Source organism: Dufourea novaeangliae, unplaced genomic scaffold, assembly GCF_001272555.1.
Source record: "Dufourea novaeangliae isolate 0120121106 unplaced genomic scaffold, ASM127255v1 scaffold162, whole genome shotgun sequence".
In the NCBI taxonomy this organism is placed as follows: domain Eukaryota; kingdom Metazoa; phylum Arthropoda; class Insecta; order Hymenoptera; family Halictidae; genus Dufourea; species Dufourea novaeangliae.
This window is the reverse complement of record NW_015374046.1, coordinates 238485-257937: the sequence shown is the minus strand read 5'-3', so window position 1 is coordinate 257937 and position 19453 is coordinate 238485. Positions and strand designations below refer to the sequence as shown.

At 32.9% G+C, this 19453-nt stretch overlaps 1 protein-coding gene across 1 annotated transcript in view; it reads left to right on the top strand.

Annotated features, from left to right (window-relative positions):
• Nucleotides 1-1073: 1073 nt before the first annotated feature.
• Nucleotides 1074-19453, top strand: part of LOC107189730 (scavenger receptor class B member 1) — a 33353-nt gene continuing 14973 nt past the window's right edge. The window contains exon 1 of the mRNA XM_015578335.1: nt 1074-1354. Within this exon, the coding sequence (XP_015433821.1) occupies nt 1174-1354 (181 nt within the window). The 5' untranslated portion in view covers nt 1074-1173. The remainder of the gene's footprint in view (nt 1355-19453) is intronic.

Sequence of the window (19453 nt, the reverse complement as noted above, 5' to 3'; positions counted from 1 at the left end):
TGTGATCATTCCATTCTTTATGTCCCTGCATTCCTTTAATAAATGTTCTAACACTGCCTCCCTCACTTCGCATAGACCGAATTTTCTTACATTTTCCGTTTCCCAGAACCTATTCTACCTTTCTGGATTCCCACACCTTGCTCTCGCTATCCGTTTCTGACTCCCTTCTTATCCCTCTTTCTTCAAGTAATTCGCGAGTTACTCACAAGCAAAGGTACGAAAATGTCCTTCTCCGATTTTGATGAAACTTCGTATGTCTGTTACGCAGTCAAAAATAAGGCATACGTATTTTTTTATCGGCTAAAACGCGACTTTAAGGGATAAAAGTCAGTCTACTTATTACAGTACTATGTATACATATTATTGTATCTTTTAGTATATGACGATATATTTATATGTTTTTAAATGCTTGGTTAAATAATATCTTCATTTGAACATAAAATATAAATTTAGTTTGCACTATAAACGGAATTTTTGTTAAACGCATTATTTGTATACGTAAATACATTACTGTACACATTTTTATTTACGTATGTAAATACCTGATGTGACATAGATTATTTAAAGTAACGGTAATATATTTATTTGTTTCAGGAAAGGACAAAAATAAGCGAACGACAGCTAAACAAAAATCAAGGTAATAAAGAAACAAGTTTATGTACGGTTGAATACTTTACGGACAGAAAAAGTAAGATAAACTGAAAAACGGAGAGCGAGTATCGAATCAGTTTAATACAACAAACAAGCTATGTCGGCTAACGATATCTTAAAAACAAGTCGTGTGCATCCCCGAAAACAATGCTCGGAGAAGTGACGTAAGTCCATACTTTCCAAACGTAACACATCGTAGATTATCTGTAACGAGATTTCTACGGTGCGGTGACGACAAACAGAGCACAAAATATCCAATTAACTCAGTTAGCCTATCTTGATAGAGAAAATGAGATAACAAAACATTCCAGTTATCACTCTCATAAACTTGGATATTGCTCAACGTATCATCCTGGACCGTTATATGTACTGTAAGTAGTGTCCAAGGAAATTCACAAAAAAAAAAAAAAAAAATACGACTATGAACCAATTTGGCGGTGTGAAAGTTTGAAAAGAAGATCTCAAGAAGGCGAGAAATTTCAGTGTAATTCTTAAGGATCTTTGATTGCTCAACAATTCAAGATGAAATTCATAGGGTCGTTGTTTGGAATCAGGTCGCCCAAGACCATGGGCAAACAGTACATGAAAGTGGGAAGAAACGCTCTTTTCGGTTTAGGGACAGATCAACGTGATAGCCTGTGCTCGGACAAGGTCCCTAAACCCCTGTCATTTCTTCTTACTAAGAACGGGAAACTTAAACACGGTAAGATACACCTTGATGATTTATACTAACTGTATGATTCCGTTATAACGTGTTGCGATAGCGTGCAAAGGGATTCTGAAAACTAAGAATCGAGACTGCCAAACTTTCATATTTATATCAACACTGCAACTTGTAAATACACGTGAAAAAAGACTTTAGGAAAAATTAAATGTAATAAGTAAAGAGTTAAATTTAATAGAAGTGTGTTGTAAAATAGTTATGTTTTGATACAAAAGATTCATTATGTAAAAAACGTTTTGTTCGAAAATATAAACATATAAGATTTCTGCAGTGGTCTAGATACCGTAGTAATTCACGCGTCTGATTCTGCTTTAACAAAGTTCTGTGAATTAAAGCATAGAAACTAAACACTTTATACCATTATAACATAATGCCCGTTGTTTTTAATTTTTTGTACATTAACCCATTTGATGTTAACATTAAGAAAATTGGATTCGAACCTTTTCAATGGCTCAGTGCAAAATATTTCATTATCAATTTCAGTTCTTTACACACACACACACACACACACAAACATATATATTGAATATTCTTTATTTCTCCTTAAATTCAAAAACATTCAATGTATCATTGACTTACTACAAATTTGTTACTAATAAATTAGTAATATTATTTCTTGAATAAGTTTAAAATTCCGATGTACAGATGTACAGTAAAAATATAGGATACTCATCCGGGCAGTATATTTTTTTTTACGCGGACTATGTATCACGTATAGAATACAAAAAGTTGATTGTGAATAAATGAATATAATCAATATTCTCGGAGAAGTTGTATTGCCTATATTAAGAAAGGGATTTATTACAAGTGTAGTGTTAAGGAAGTGCAATAACAACATATGAATAATATAGAGGAAGGTATGCAGAGTAATTTGGCATCTTGTTTCCTTCACTTTTTTGTGTGTTTTTGATAAAATAACAATTTGAAAACAGTGTTTTTTTTTCGTAAAATCAAGTATAAAACATTGAATTACTTTTTTGCACCCCAAAGCACCCCTTTACTTTTAATATATTTTTATCCTTGGACATTGATTTATATATTTCTTGAAAAATTAGATGCTAAGAGGTGCTAAATGATAAAATGTATTCAAAGAACCGAAAACTAGAAAGTTTAAACTTTAAAATGGTTTTTGTTTCATCAACTTTGGATGAATAATAACAAAGTTATGAGATTTTGAAGATTGAGTAAATTTTAAAATAGTTTTGGCCAGCATTTCGGGTCAAATACTCCACTGTGCGCCGTGGCGGCTTCCCTTTCAAGAAAAGATTACATGCCCGGGTATCGAGTGATACAATAATGCAACGATGGAACTTTTTTATTTTTGGTTCTTTGTTAATGAAACTTTTACGAGCATATTGGTGAGATTTTGTTATTTAAAATTATACCAAACACGATATAATTTGGAGCATATTTACTTATGTAGAAAGTGTTAACAATTAATATTCTTTCATTATCGCTTCTGATAAATTATAGCACGGGTTGTAAGACACATTTAAAATAATAATAGTGTAGTACTTCTAGTATGTTATATATCACCGTAGCATGAAGTAGTACAGTACATATAAATGTATAATATTCAGAATAATAATAGGTATATAATTATAATTCCTCCGGTTTCTATCCATCGTGGGTCGGCCCTTCAATTGTAGAAACGAACTAAATAACAAATAACATAAATAAATTATTTTATCAGCAAGGTAATGCTGAATTTTGAATATTTTTGTCGCAAATATGCACGCTATTACTTCTCCAACTATTGAAAATATTAAACAAACTTAATAGAATATTAGAATCCCTTGTTTAATTGTTATTTACAGAGCATTTAATAACAATGTATTTTTTTAAAAATGGAACTGCATATTTTTATTATTGCCATGTTATTAAGTATTTCAAGTACAACACGAATTCAATGACATATTTGAAAGTTCTGCTTGAATACTAATTTCTCGGATCAATGTATCAATATTTTGTAGTACAGTAATAAAAATATGTAGCTCCGTTTAAAAAATTACATCGTTGTATTTTAAATGTGTCTAACAATCCGTGTTTGTAACTTATCAGAAGCGACAATGACAGAATATGAATTGTTAACGCTTCTACAGGAGTAAATATAATTCGAAATATATCGTGTTTTGTATCATTTTAATCGGAAAAATCTCACCAATGCAGTAGTAATAATTTCATTAATAAAAAACCAAAAACAAAAAAGTTTCATTGTTGCATTAGTGTTGTATCACCGATACCTGAGCATTTAATCTTTTTTCGGACTCCCAACCATAGACATGTATATATACATAATATTTAATAAAGTGCGCGAGTCTGCCGTGTTCCCGCGATAACGTCGGCTACGCGCTGCGAATGGTTTTTTTTTACAGCTAAAAACGGGTGGAGCTTACAACTTTCTCCATCTTGCATAGAAAATTTAAAAAATGTATATTTTTTGTAGTAAATCTAAAATTACTTCTTCTATAATAATTATAACTGTCATACATACTATGAATTATACTAATATTATATTGTGTAATTTTTTTCTTTAATTCAGTGGACTTAGGAACGAATAAAATTAATAATTGTTTTTTCATCTATTACCTTCGGATTGGGACCCGCTAGTTTCGCGATAGACACCACTGTGTGGTGCGTTACTAGTGAAACTTTAAACATTAATATCAATTAAAGGGGCAAGTATGTGCAGCTGATTTTTGCAGGACTGTTATTTGGTAGTATTTGCTATCAAAAGATACCAACCAGAGAATGTAGGAGCATGTAGCTTTTCTTGTACGGCTAAAGAAAGTAGTTATAACATGAAATTATACGCATCTTTCTTTCAGACTCTATAGTATGATTTTGGTTAAGTATTTTCGGGAAGTATTTACATCATACATAAGCTGAGACTACACATATTTATAATATATGATACATATGATTAGAAATGTCCCCAAAAACGAAAGAAAAATGCCGAAAGTTTACCTAGAAATCTGTAAGAATTCAGCTATAATGCGAAAGGTCTACTTTAGGTGCATTTTTCTTCCTTGTTAAAGAGAAAAACATGTATCTATTTCCACAGCAAGATACATTGGTTCATTGACTACCAGAAAATAGTACAAAATATCTAAATTACAATTTTCATAATTTGGATTTTTTTCCTGCTTCCATCCACTGTGCGACGTCCCACCAAACACAAGTTTAGTTATTAATTACTATCTATGAGTTCGCTGTTCGATATTTTTCTAAATAAGTGCAAATAATTTCAATACAGAAGTAATGGAAATGTACATTTTTTTCTTTATTTGAAATCGTTGTTCTATTATTCCTCCCAACTGAATCAACAATAATTTATATTTTATCTAAATATTCTTTAATCATTCCAGGAATTGGAAACAGTACTTTAACCAATGAACCGAATCCCTGCAAAAATTTCATCCTAAAAACTTGACCTTTCCCTCTCGTCTATTAAAACCAGTCGTAAAAGTAATCAATCAAAGAGTATATTTAAAGTAGCAAACGGCGTTACTATGGGCAATGTTAATGAAAAGACTGCTTTGAAACTACTTCCTTTAAAACTGGAGTAATCGCACTACCTTCCGTCTTCGTACCTCGAAATCAGGAAGAAATTCTCTACTAGAGAAACTTGAATTATCATAAGAACTTCTCGTTTTCTCCATCGTAAGGAATGCACTTGTTACCTGGTTTCCGGTCAAGTGCCTCTCCAAGAAACCAGCTCGGTTGCCGATATGGAACATCCTTTCGATTAACTTTGAATATTTTGTTCATTTTTCTTAACACTTTACTACATTCACCGTTTCACGAAGCAGTTCGGTTTTTTACAAAACATGAAACTAGTGAGTCTTATTCAATTTTCGTATGTACATTTTCATATGAATACTGGGATTGATAAATATTTAAAAACAGAGTAATTCTTACCAAAATTTCATTCTTTATAAATTATTAATGTATTACAATAAAAGATAAATAAATTTGTTTGCAAATGCAAACATGAAAGATCCAATATATCCGTCGCTTCTATTTTGATCTATACTTTACATGCAGAATTTGACGCGAATATAGACGAATATGTTAGCAAGAAATTTACAAAAATACATTCAATTTTTAATATACTGTGTGAACAAACGTGTGTTTATAAAAACTGTTTACGTCGTTCAATTAGTTATTGCAAGACACTCAATATTGCAACTTTAAATATTAATATTAATATTAAATAAATATTCGGTTTTACCGCAACAAATACAACTATTTAATTGTAAAACCTTATCGTGTACTGTTGGCTTTACAAAGGAATATCTCAAACCCGAAAATTCATAAAATTCTGAAACTTTGCGAATATGTAGGGGTTTCCCTCCTGATTGGCAGCGCAATTTTTGTTTGCTGTCCAAATTTACTATAAGCGGATGAAATTAACTCCTGAAAATTCGGCTATTTTCCGATTTTGTGTTATAATTCGCGAACTGTGAGAGATAGTAACAATATTTCAAGACAAAAGTTACTTCTTTTAATTAGACCTGTTAAACAGTAAAATATTTATCAATTGTTTAAACAATTAGAAAAAAGTTACAAACACAAATATCAATAATGCTTTTTAAAATTCGGTTTCGCACGTAAAATTTGAATTGGTGGTTTAAATAATTATGAAACAGCATAATCCATTTTTTTTCGTACACATTCAACCTTCGTTGTATCGCTGTTCTAACGATTATTAGAAAATAATACGCAACGCGTAGAAAAAAAGTAAGAAAATTTATATACTTTTGTTTCTAATTACACAGGAGGTAAATATACCATATGGAAATAGAGGAAAATAAGGGAACTGTTAGATATAACTTATCCTTATTGGAACTTTTTATTTTTAACATAGTTATCGACCTTTTCTCTTATTTTCTCACTAAACAGGTGAGACAAAGCAGGCGATTAATGAGCGATTTAGTTACAGTTAAATAATTTTGAAAATACTTATGTATTATGAATATTATGATTTATTTTTCATGGTGATGAAACTCTTCAAAAAAATGTCGAAAACATAGAAATTTGTTACACCACGCACATCGTATGATAGCATGATTGCCGCATGTGGAACAACGAGGCGGATATATGAAATCTTATTGTGAAAAAGCGAAATCTACTAGATCTTCAAACTTATTTGATTTCTCAACAATATATCCACTTTTATACGATGCGTAAGCAAACACATCCTGATATCCTTTAGTGATGAAAGTTGATTACGAATAAGAGACTGTAATTTAATGACATTATTCCCTGCATGTATCTGAACATCGTAATTGACACTAGAACTACGTAATAAACGTGAAAAACTTTTGAAAATTTAGAAACGTAGAAATTGACTAATGTCTTCACTTTCATATCGTAATAAAAAGTGCAAAAGATCTGAGAAAATGTATTGTCATAACATTTTAATCGTGGTTGTAAGAGTGTATTGACAAGTCATTTTCACTTGCTTGGTAGTTCTGCTGTTAAATAATAATACAAGATTGGAAAAGTGTCGTACAAAGTTTTTCCATATGCGGAAACCATACATATACACGAAGCGGTTGTATCATTCCTGTAGTTTTCTTCAGTATATTGAATATTTTCCCATGCTGATTAGATAGTAAACAATTTTTTAATGTAGATGGGCAGTGACTTGTTCACGAGTCCAATAACAAAATGCTTCTTAATCCCGCATGTGGTAGATATACGCTTCCCATAACCAGTTCACTTGTTAACTTTTCCGATGTGGACGCCCCTATATAAACATTCCACGGTCGAAAAAGAAAATTGTTGTAAACGTGGACCAAACTTACCATCTTGTTTCTTCAGGACAATAAATAGCAGAGACAGTAGTTTCCCAGAAGCTGATATTGTGGGGAATATGGTATACAGACTCCTCTCGATTATCGTCCTGAACTCGGGTCTACGCCGGGACAATAATCTTATAGGAAGAAATGCTTCAGACCCTCGTAAATTCAAAAGTGGAGGGGCAAGAAGTTGGGCAGAATTTTATTCGAATAATATAAAGGGAAAAGCAGTAATGTCTAAAGGTGTCGTCCTGAGCTTTAAACAGTTAATGAGATTAAATAATTGTTCGACAAATGTCGATTCATTCATAAAGAAATATCATTTTATTATAAAAATTGAAATTTCCACGTTTAAACAATTAACAATGACCAAATATTTTTTTTATCTTTTATTCGTTATTCGAAACTTTTTATCTAGATAATGAGTTTGCCCATCTCTGATGCTTGACAAGTTCCAAACACCCCCTCCCCCATTGGTGGGGATGACGCCCGGACAATAATGGTGTAGAACAAGGCAGACAATAATCGAGAGGAGTCTGTAGCTATGTGTAGTAGCGGATATAGACTGTACGACTGCTGTAACACTTTTTGTTGTTTGTGCAGCCAAAGTACGGCCGCAATGTAATTCTAGATTGAATCTGGTATCATCAGCATCGAATGTATTGTTTGTTCCGATATCTCTATTACGAGGTTTTACGTTATTAACAAAAGTCGAAGTATTTTAATTTAACTGTGTGGTATCTGTACCGTATGATCGGGTAATAAATTTGTTTACTTTTCTTGAAACTATTTTATACGTTCTCTTAAAATTCCAGATCCAATGTTGAGATGTTTTAAAACTTTCCAAACCTGTCCCTCCATTAGCTTGTAAGACCCATCTTGGAAGGTCCAAATCGTGAATAATGGCATGAGTTTCAATCTTCTGGTATCCACTCCTCTTCTTTGAACTCTATGAAAATCTACGGAACACAAACATACCGATCCATTTGAAAAAATGGAGGTGACCTTGAAATATCCAGAGTACCTCCACCTGCAAAAAAACTATTAGCGTCAGCGGGTGGCTCTCTTCGTATTGTGCAATTTTGGTTCAGCAAATATTTCTGTGAATCTTATAGTTTCGAAGATATCTTAGGTGGTAACAGTTATTGCCCCACTTGGTATACCCGGAAATCGGTCTAAAAGTTACGTATGCATCCTCTAATCGGAATTGTAATTCTTGGAAAATTTACATCATTGCACCAGCACGAAAGTGATGGTCCTTTCTAAGCCTGTACATTCCAGCCTCCAAGAAAGGGTCCAGAGTTAAAAGGAAAGCCTTCTTTCTTGTTGGCGTACGTGACAAGTCCTTCGATTGCTCAGGAACACAATTCAGCGATACAACAAAGGTTGAATGTCTACAAAAAAAATGGATTATGCTGTATCATAATTATTTAAACCACCAATTCAGATTTCACGTGAAAAACCGAATTTTAAAAAACATTATTGATATTTTTTCTTATATCTTTTTCCTAATTGTTTAAACAATTGATAAACCTTTTACCGTTAGACAGATCTAATTAAAAGAAGTAACTTTTGTCTTGAAACTTTTTTACTATCTCTCATAGTTCGCGAGTTATAACACGAAGTCGGAAAATAGCCGAATTTCACCCCCTTCGAGTGAATTTGGACAGCAAACAAAAATTGCGCTGCAAATGTTTCAGAATTTTGTGAATTTCCGGGTTCAGTATGTTCCCTTGTTAATGTGAATGCACTAATTATTACCGGAGTATGAAATATCGAAAATGATTTATTGTTGCCTCGCCACTTTTTTCTGTATTTCATACATATTCAATGATACAGTCGTGTCGAACTACCCTGTAATAAATCAGACTAATCGACAAGTATCAGGTCAAACATTTCCTTCAACATCGCTAGTACCTTTCTACTTTTTCAATCTCACCGTACTTGATTGATTAGTCGTAACTACTACTAAGAGTTTCTCTTGGCTGGTTTCGAAAAGTTTCAAGTGAACGGATCCAATCTCTATTACTACCTATAACACCTTACTTCGAGATCGCTGGAACGCAGCGGTCGTGACCGTAAAGTGTGTTTGCGGTAGTAAGGGATTGTTGGAATGATGCGCAACGTGTAATAATGGTGCAACCAGTCTTCTATCACCTGTTTCCCTAACCTACTGCACTCCGACCTCCGTTATCGTGTATTGTGCCCCAATAGAATGTTGTTCGATTGCATTACAAATGCAGAAATGAATTGCATCGCCGATTTCTCTAAATTCTACTGGACAGCTGTCCGCATTCCCTCTTTCACTCCGATGAGATAGCGCCTTCAGAGTCAAGGAATTGCTTCGTTTAAGAACTAATTTGTAGTATGCATTCCATCAATCAGTTATCTAAATAACATCTTACTACATCAATGTAAAATATTAAACGCGCCACTAATTCATTATTACGTTTTATAAATAGGTACTATAGTTTAAATTCGAAATACTCTGCCGCTATCTTCTTTTCTACAAAATGCAGCATAGGGTTTTGGTGTGCAAGAAAATAAACATTAAAGTTGACAATTGATATGGATTACTTATTGGTAACTTTAATATTTCATTTTGTAATAGTAGAAACAGAGTATCACAAGTACATGCTTGTAAAGAACAGTTTTCTGAATTTTTTATGTAGTTTTAATTTCCTGTTCCTTTAACTTTTTAAAGTTCTCATTTACAGTAGAAGCCTGACAATCGAGGGTGCGTTAATTAATGGCTAGGAAGGACCCTCCGAAGGAAGGGAATATATCTAAACGGTGTCGCATTTAACTAGCATATTTCTCACCACAGAAAGTGCAGTGTATCAATATCGTTTTAATAAAATCTTTTAATACCCTATAACTTTTGCAAATAAACGTTTTTGATATCTGTAAAAATAACGGAAACAGTAAAGTGATCAAAAAGTGCGTACATCCAGCCCACCCTATATGTAGCTACGTCGAAGAAGTGGACGGATGATTTGCGGAAAAAGCGCGTGTGTGATTGGAGCTCGTTAATTGATCACTTACTGGAAATTCGGCCTCGTACAGTCCCGAATTGGTCAATTATCGAGTTTCTACTGTATATTCTGCGTGTATAGTTCCATCGAAGTAGGTGAAAAGAGAGAGAGCGGATTTAGCCCTCTTGTCACCGGGCTATCCTGCATGCCATATTTCCAGCTCTATAGAATATGTACTACTACATACAGTGAGAGTCAAAACTAAGTGTACACCGTACAAAAGTTGAGATTCGTGGTAGTAACTCTGTAGCATCCTGTCATTGATCATGGTAGTAATACAGTTGGATATGATTTTTTAACATTTTCGGGATAAATAGGCAGCCAGCATGTTCGAGAACAAGAAATTCGGAACTATAACCTTAAAATTTGGTTAAACTTGGTGAATGTACTATTATCGTTTGCGGCAGCATGGCAACCTCTGATGTAGGAAAGTTGGTTTTTATTCATAGTACTATGGACAGATTTGGATAATTAAATATTTCAAATTCAAATTCAGCTGCAAGCATGGGTCTTTTAGTGAGAGTTCATGATCAAAAATATGTATATAGCAAAAGTGGTGAAAATTGTCTGCTGGAAAACACTTTCAATCAGTCAGGTCCTCCCTCCACAGTAACCAGAATGCAATGAAATAGAGCATCTAGACGAAATGTTAGATTCTAAAGTGAGAGAAATAAATATAAATGAATCTCACACTTTCAAAGTGTATACTTACTTTTGACTCTCACTGTAAGTATGGGACGTGAAAACTATAAAACAGGCCTGTCCGAGAAATTTGCCCTCGTGGCAGCGTTTCGTCCTTGTGGCGAAGTACTTGTGCAAGAAAAGTATGTATATGAAGTAATATATGAAAAGTATGCGAAAGTATGTGTACAGAGTGCGTCATGTAATTGGGACGGGTTATATCTCGAATTTGGTAAGAGATAAAAAGAAACCTGTTCAGGTAAAAGTTGAATGGTGTGGTCATGTCTATTTTTCTACAACTTTACTTTTTTCATAAATGCAACACGCGCCCGAAAAATGCGAGTGCATTTTCCTTTACTTTTATCAATTCCTCGGAACATTCTGCGTGCGGATCTATTAGGGTACAATGTTCAAAAAATTAATATTTTGTTATGAAAAACATGAAACGGTGTATGAAGTGTTTACAATATGAAGGCGGAACGTTTGAACATTAATAACTTAATGTTACATATCTTACGAAATATTTTTTTTTTTAAACATTGTACTCTAATACTTCTTCACGCAGAATGTTCGCAGAAATTGATAAGAGTAAAAAAAATACAAGTCCATTTAAGGAAAAAGTACATTTGTCATGGAAAGTCATAGAAATATAAATATTACCATACTATTCAACTTTTCCCACAACAATTTTTCTCTATCTCTTACCAAGTTTCAGATATAATCCATTCCAATTGGAAACAGCAATTAGTGGCAGATAAAGAACTGGAGCCTCGTTCATAATCGTTCGTTGTCAACTCGGAAAAAGTTTGCGCCTCAACCCTTAGCAACTGCAGGTTAATTTTTACTAATACGGCAATTCTTAACAATCAAGAAGCGATGGGAACTTAATACCATACAGTCTTAATGAAAGACTGTAAGTAGAAATTCAATATCGATTCACAAATGACTTTTGCAGTCTAATATTCAAAATATTACTTCTGTAAGACTTACGGCTTACGGTTTTTATTTACGAGCTGACTATATTGGTTCCAGAGCCTATACATAATACTCATCGTAGCCTGTCGGCTGACGGCAGGCGCTGAAGGAGAAAAGACGCAGGTCTCTCATCTCCCACCAATCACGACAATCACGTTCACAGTGCGGCCAAAGTGTAGTCGTAATTCAAAATGGATATATGAATAATGTACGGATGAATAACTCAATGTATTATCACGCCTGCGTAATGTAAACAATTAATGAAGTAATTAATGAAAGTGTCTAATCGTGAGTAAAATACTCTTTTAAGATATATCAATACATATAGATACATACTTAACGCATTAACTACGCTATATCAATATTGGTATAACAATTAGCCGTGCACAATTAACAATTAGGTATGCAAGCATTAGCATAAGCACTATGTTACTTGTTTTGAATGTCCCACAAGAAAAATTTGATCTGCAGCTAGATTATCCTGAAAAGATAATTGTAAAAAAGAATATTCGCCCTCAAGATAACACATGACGTCTTGAAGACGCTCATTTTGCCGTCATGAAGCCGTCATTAAGCCGTCTTAAGCCATCTGTGTGCTTTTTGGGCCGTGAGCGCCAGTTGGACATTTCTGGTGTACATGATGAACCACTTTTCGATCCCACCCCACTTCTTCGCATCCTGGCCCCAGCGTTTTCTCCTTAAAAGTGTCCAGCTGCCCGAATTTGTCGGTCTGTCCGAAAGTTCGAATGAATTTGTCAACTTTTTAAAACACATTTTTAAAAGACATTTCTTAAATTTACTTATATACATGCTGAAAATTTTATCGAAATCGTGCGACAATAATGACACTGTTTCTTAATAAATCATGCACGGAACAGAAATTTTTTGTATCTCTTTCATTCTCATTTCACGGTTCAAAGTTACATACAGTAGAATCAACTTTCTAGGTCACAATCTCCTGGTTATCTTTTTACAGAAATTTCGAAACAAGTTACGTAATATGAGAAAATACAATCCAAATGATGTTCTCGAAACATCACCTGCAGTAATATATAATGCATAACCTTTTTGGTGTGTATTATAATATGTACATATACAGGGTGGGTCAATAACTATTACCACCTCAGATATCTGAACTATAAGGTTCACAGTAATCTTTGTTTAACCAAAATTGCACAGTACGAAAAGAGCCAATCGATGACGCTAATAGTTTTTTTGCAGGTGGATGTACTTTGGATATTTTAAGGTCACCTCCATTTTTTTTAAATAGATCGGTATGTTTTTGTTTCCGTAGAATGATAGAGGAGCTTAAAACGAGTTCAACGACCTATTACATAGGATCATAGTGTAGGTGTTCGAAATGATGACCATCACTGTCAATGCAACACTGGATTCTTTTTATGACTGACTAGTTAACGTACTTAGTTTGTGAATTATATTTTAGTTCAAAATGGTCGCCTGACCAAGCCCGAAATCTCGAGTACACGCACACCCCTAGACAGCAGCACTATTATGTACCATAGTCGAAATGCTGACCGTCGAAATGATGAATATAATTCAATGAAATATATATTATTTGTATAGGTGGTTTTTTAATCACTTGCAGCACATTTACTTTTTGGTTTTCTTTTTCAGAAAATGAAAGTATGTACTTTACTTACGTTCATGTTTACGTAGGTCTTAGTATTTTAATACCCGTAACACTTACAGTATGACACAACAAAGAATAGGAAACGAAATATAATGTCTTAGACATTAAACTGCAACATATGAAAAATACTAATAAAACAATATAACATTTGTAATTTTGTAAACTATAATTTATTTAACAAGTATAATGAACATACTGAGCGGGTCACCGGTGACCCACAAGCCCTAGAGAACAAATCACATAAAATTGGCTTGGCACGAAATGTGTTAACAGCACCTGAAAAGTATATTTTATTTTAAACACTGTTCATCTGCAAAATTTTCGAGATCCTGAAATTAAAGTATTCCTAATCACTTGCTTGTTTTTAGAACTCCAACTATTTAAATAGTTTTCGAACAAAATGAGAAATATAATGAAAAGAATATCACTGTAAAATTATAAATTGAAAGTTAAGTAATCGAAATGAGAAAGTACTATGATCGAAAACGTAATGTGCACGTAGCAGAAAGTAGAATTCAGATGTCATTGGAGCTGTAACCTAAGAATTAATTTAGAAACGGCCTCCTTTCAGATCATGTGTATCCAAATATATGTTTAATGAATGTACTAAAAGTTTCACAAAGTCGTATTACATTCGTATATGCAGTTTTCACTATTTTCTTTGATATTTACAATTTTGCCGTTTTGAAATTCAGTTACATAAAATCGTTCATAAATCAACTTTGAAAATACCTAAACTACAGTTTTCAGAATAACAATTCTATGATTATAGTTTAAAATACGTATTACTGTCTCTTAAGAATCGTTAAGAGTATTACTATAACCTTAAGTTTCAATTAATAAGTTAATAAAGTTTAATGAGCAAGAAATTTATATAAGCGATATATCGTGTATCTTCAAATATTTTCAATTCTTAATTTAGAAATATTATTATTGTGAAAGAAATTACTTTTGGTTTAAGAATAATGAGAACTTTTATATGTAATGTAAATATATAACATACATTTCCCAAAGCTGAAATCATATATAGGGTGTACATTTTTAATTTTAAACTGAAAATATTATGTCAACAAAAGATTTTTATTTTAAATATCACTCGATCATTTATAAAGATATATTTTTATTAAGTAGATACAACCTTTCGTACTAAACATTTGACATTGTCAACATTGAAAAGTGCAAATAACTTGTTTGTTACCGTTGCGTCAATTCGGAATAACCTATTTCTCAATAACATATGGCAATTCCTGAAAACCATCATGATAATATGCGCGTAATATTTACCCTGACATTAACTATCATTGTACTTAATCACAAGGAAGAAAACAAATTAAAGCTCACGTTTTTAGTGAACAAAAACGTAAGATACAATTGCAGAGCACGTTTGTCCTAAGGCGAAATTCGTTACGTATTCGTAGAAAATGTCAAGAGTGAGGTGAAACTGTTCACAGAACATCGAAGATGTTCTTATGGTTATCAAGTGATCGGCACACTAGTCTCGCATAATGTATTTCTGACCCATATCTTAAGATCAGTAGAACTACAATAACATATAGGCTTTTTCCTTACCGAGAAATACATTCATGCTGGTAATCACGACACTTCGAAGCTCTCGTACCCGATCGTCGGTGGACCCTTCCGTTGGAATGCAGAGTTACAAAACCACACCTGTCCAAACATTTTTTACGCGGCTGGTTGCAAAACGTAGAGACCGTTATTTATGAAGTATAACCTGGCGCACACGCCGAAATCAAAGAGGCACACACGTATGCGCACGCAGACAATTTTGAGATCACTTTCACTCGCGGCCAGTCAGAAGAACGCTGGAAGAAGCACGGTCCTGTGTACACAGGGGGTTTCACCAAAACCGTAAATATCTGCTTTGCTTTGAATGGTATGAAAAATAATTAAGAAAAATTTTAGTGGTTTCGAAGGATGAATCTTAAAAAACAATGGAAATTCCTTTTACGGTTATTTCTTTCGAATGTTATTCAGGTCATACTTGTTTCGTATTTTTTTTGTACTACCACTTGTATCAGACGTTATAGTGTATTGCAGTATGTCTGAGAGATGACCTTTAACACCAGGAAAGTGAACAAAAACTAAGACAGTGTTGTGATGGTGTGTGAACTTACTGTTCATGTTATAAATCGACTGGGGATTTTTTTGCAAAATGATATTTTCCAGAGCAATTCATACTGAGAAGAGCAAATGTAGGAATTTCTTTCTTTTCTCAAGTATCATATTCGGTTCCGAATAAACCAAAAAACTTATTGGATCTGATGAAAGTTTTGTCCTTTATTATTGTATTTCACAGACCCCTATAGTCTATAAATGCATAAAATCCGCAGTCTAGTTATAAATTTTAGAACTGATCTGAAGTTTACAGACTCTTTGACCAGAATATGTAATTGTACGAACAATATTTCAGTTAGCACCGACTTTTTTTCTGGTTCTATTAACATTTTTAAACATTCATTGAAGACTTTAGGTTTATAAGATGTATTTCTTAACGTTGTACATTAACACCACAGTTACAACTCTCACTTTACTTCTACTGCAGCAGTATATTACTGCGTAAACGTGTATTAGCATGTATGTGTATGTGCACGCACGCGCACATACTCGCGTGAATTTATGCATTATTACTTCTACTTCTATTTTCTTTCTCTCTTGTTCTTTTCTTTTCTTTAATTTTAATGCTAAATATGATTAAGTTTAATTCTATTACAATAATTGCTTTCTATTATATGAATGTATATTGGGCGAATCTATGTCCGTCTCAATAAACTATTATTATTATTATTATAAAAAAATGTTCAAAGTGATGTCTATCGGCGGTGATAAAAAATCGGTATCATTAAAAGTAATTGCGATAGTTAGATGCTCGTGTTTTGGTGAGATACACTGTATATTGTACATATTTTTGGTCCGATTGTCTGACTTGCTACGTCTTCGTTACGACCTATTTCACTGGTCAGTAAGTAATCATTTGATGAAATAATCATCGATGTTCTGGCGGCATTATACTACCCCTCCCAATATTTATACTTTTATGCATATGAAAACTGGCCTCTGAATATGTATACATGTGGAGATTTTTAAAGTTTTTAAAAAAATGGAAAGTTATTAGACACCGAAATCGATTAAAATTTTATTTATCGTATTAAGGGTTCTAATATTCCAAACATAGAGATGTGCAGATTGCCCTGATTTATAAAAGAATTATTTTCACTTTGAGAGTAAGTAGCTGGATTTCATATTTACGTTAAAATGATCCTAGAGCGAGGCATTGTAAATATTTTTATTTCTAATGATCATTGTCGGTTATGATTCTACTTATGTCACAGCATTGACATCGTACTACTTAATAACTCGTACAGGGTGATCTAAAAAACGACGTAAGCAATTTGAAAACTCTACCGTAAATGTCCTAATATTAGATATTTTTTATATCTTCTTTGTAAGTAATGTTAGTACAATTATATGATAGTTTTTTTTCAAACGACTCCATATATAATTAATTTCATCGACTGTTATTCAATTCAAGCATTTTTATTATTCCCGTTAAGTAATTCTTACTTAGCAATATTTCAGTGCCTGACGGAAATTTATTTCTAATTCGACTAAATAATATACTATCTTCGGAACTATTTTAATAAAGGGAAGAACATTTCATTTTAATCTGTAGATTCTTCTTTTAAAAACCAGTAGTTTTGTCGATTTCTTTTGTTATATAAAAAAAAAAATCTTAAAAAGATTTAACGTAAAAGGAAAATGTGTTTTGTCAAATTATTAAACTGCAACCCCATGAGATCGAAATAATTTCTAATAGTGAAAGTTAGTAGCGAAAGTAAACGATAAGTGTTTAATGTTATATTACAGACGGAAGTGAAAATTTTAATGAAGTCGACATTCCGAAAAACGCAATATAAAGCCTTTAGTTTAAACTGTACTTCTACGACATTGAAGAATAAGAAGAAAAAAGTCTACAAATACTAGCAAAACATTTTTAAAGGGCCTTCAAATAAATGTCACATTTTGCAATAACATTAATTAATTAATGTAATGTAAATACTTTTTTAAGTACATTACTTCTCACCTCCTTCAAAATCATTCATACCATCTACGGTCGCTGATTTCTACATCTGTTGTAGGATACCTATAACTCCTGTTTCATCGAAAATGGATAATATTATGGCAATGCAGTATAGTTTGCATTCTAGAGCATTGATGATGTTATTTGCAAGTCTGTGGGCTTGTTCTATTGTGTCGAATTTAATTGTAAATTGATGTGGTAAAATTAGTTCCTTCTGTATGATTGTTTTGTTCATTCTAACTAGCATTGCTTTTCTTACAAAGGAAGTTCGGTAACCCGAAAATTCCGATTATCCCTACATCCCTTGAAGGTAGATGGGTGTTTCCATATTACCCTGTATATCTTTAAAACTATCGTAGACATAAAAAAAAGGGTTTTAATAAAAATTGAATGGTATTTTATGATCTAGAAAATGACACAATTAAATTAGTAATTAATAAAAGTGGGAGGGGGGGGAGGGATGTTTTTATTCAAACAAAGCATTTTTATCAATTTAATTGCATCGTTTTATAGATCATAAAAAACCATTCAATTTTTATTATCTACGATAGTTTTAAAGATATACAAGGAAATATGGAAATACCTAACCCAGACCTTCAAGGGATGTTTTCACCCTGAAGAACTGAAATTGGGCCAAAAACAGAAATTGCGCTATACTTCTCTTGAGGTCCCTTACAAACTTGTAAAGTTTAGAAAAAATTGGAATTTTCGAGTTACCGAACTTCCCTTGTTAGTAACTTGAACATTATTGGTTGCAGCTAGGTATACATCTTCCTCGTGTTTATGTAGGATAATTAATTGCTATACTTTCCAAATGATGGGAAAGTACATGAGTTTTAATATAGTATTAATTATAAGGGTAAGCATTCTGATTGCTTTTGGGGGAAGTTCCTTGATAACTTTGCCATTAAGTTAAAATCTGTCTTTTTAATTTTTATTTTTATCTTATATCTTCGGTATTTTTTCAGGGTGTTTATTTGACTAAGGCTTGTCTGTGTCCACTGTGAAGGTATTTGAATCATTGGGCTGAAACGTGTTGCGTAGTTGTTTTGCGAATGTGACGGTTTTTCTTAAGGTATTTTTTGCCCATGTTTCGTCGGCTTTCCTTATAGCCGGTAGGGTATTTGTCGGTCCTTTCAGCCTTTTTGCAGCGTTCCATAGTGACTAGTTGGTCTCGAAGGCTCATTCTGATTGGTATAAGAAAGAAACACCATGAACTCTGATCAAAGTATACGTTTCATTCCTCGGAGATCATTCCCCTTGTATCATGCAAAACATGATCACAAACGTAGCTTCCGCTCAGCGAACCTTAACGACCAAGCGGTCACAAATTCCATTCTGTACGCGAGTCTTTCATGTAAAAACATTTGTTGTACCCGTCTGTTTAGCTGTTGCAACTTGCAACAAATACTATACGAAACTAAAATGATGTAGCTTAAAGAAAATAACAATCCATCGTTGCGTCATAGTATTATTACGTGTATACAGTCCCTGGCCATTGAATTAGAATCATTCACAATTTTTAACACCTTTCGTGTTTTCAGTCAAATTTAAAGATTCGAACGAAAGTTACTTACAAATTGTATTAACTATTAAAATATTACACACATGCATATTAATAATTTATATATTACTATTCATGATATGTTATTATTTATTACCATGAGTACCATGGTATAAAACCAATATGAAAATGATGAAAATTAATATACTACAACGATAATCAATATCTGCGAAATACTTTTCGAGCTGTAATAATTATGTATATTCAAAGAAGTATTTAATGAAAAATATTCCCAAACCCACAAATACAAAACACGTCCACAACTT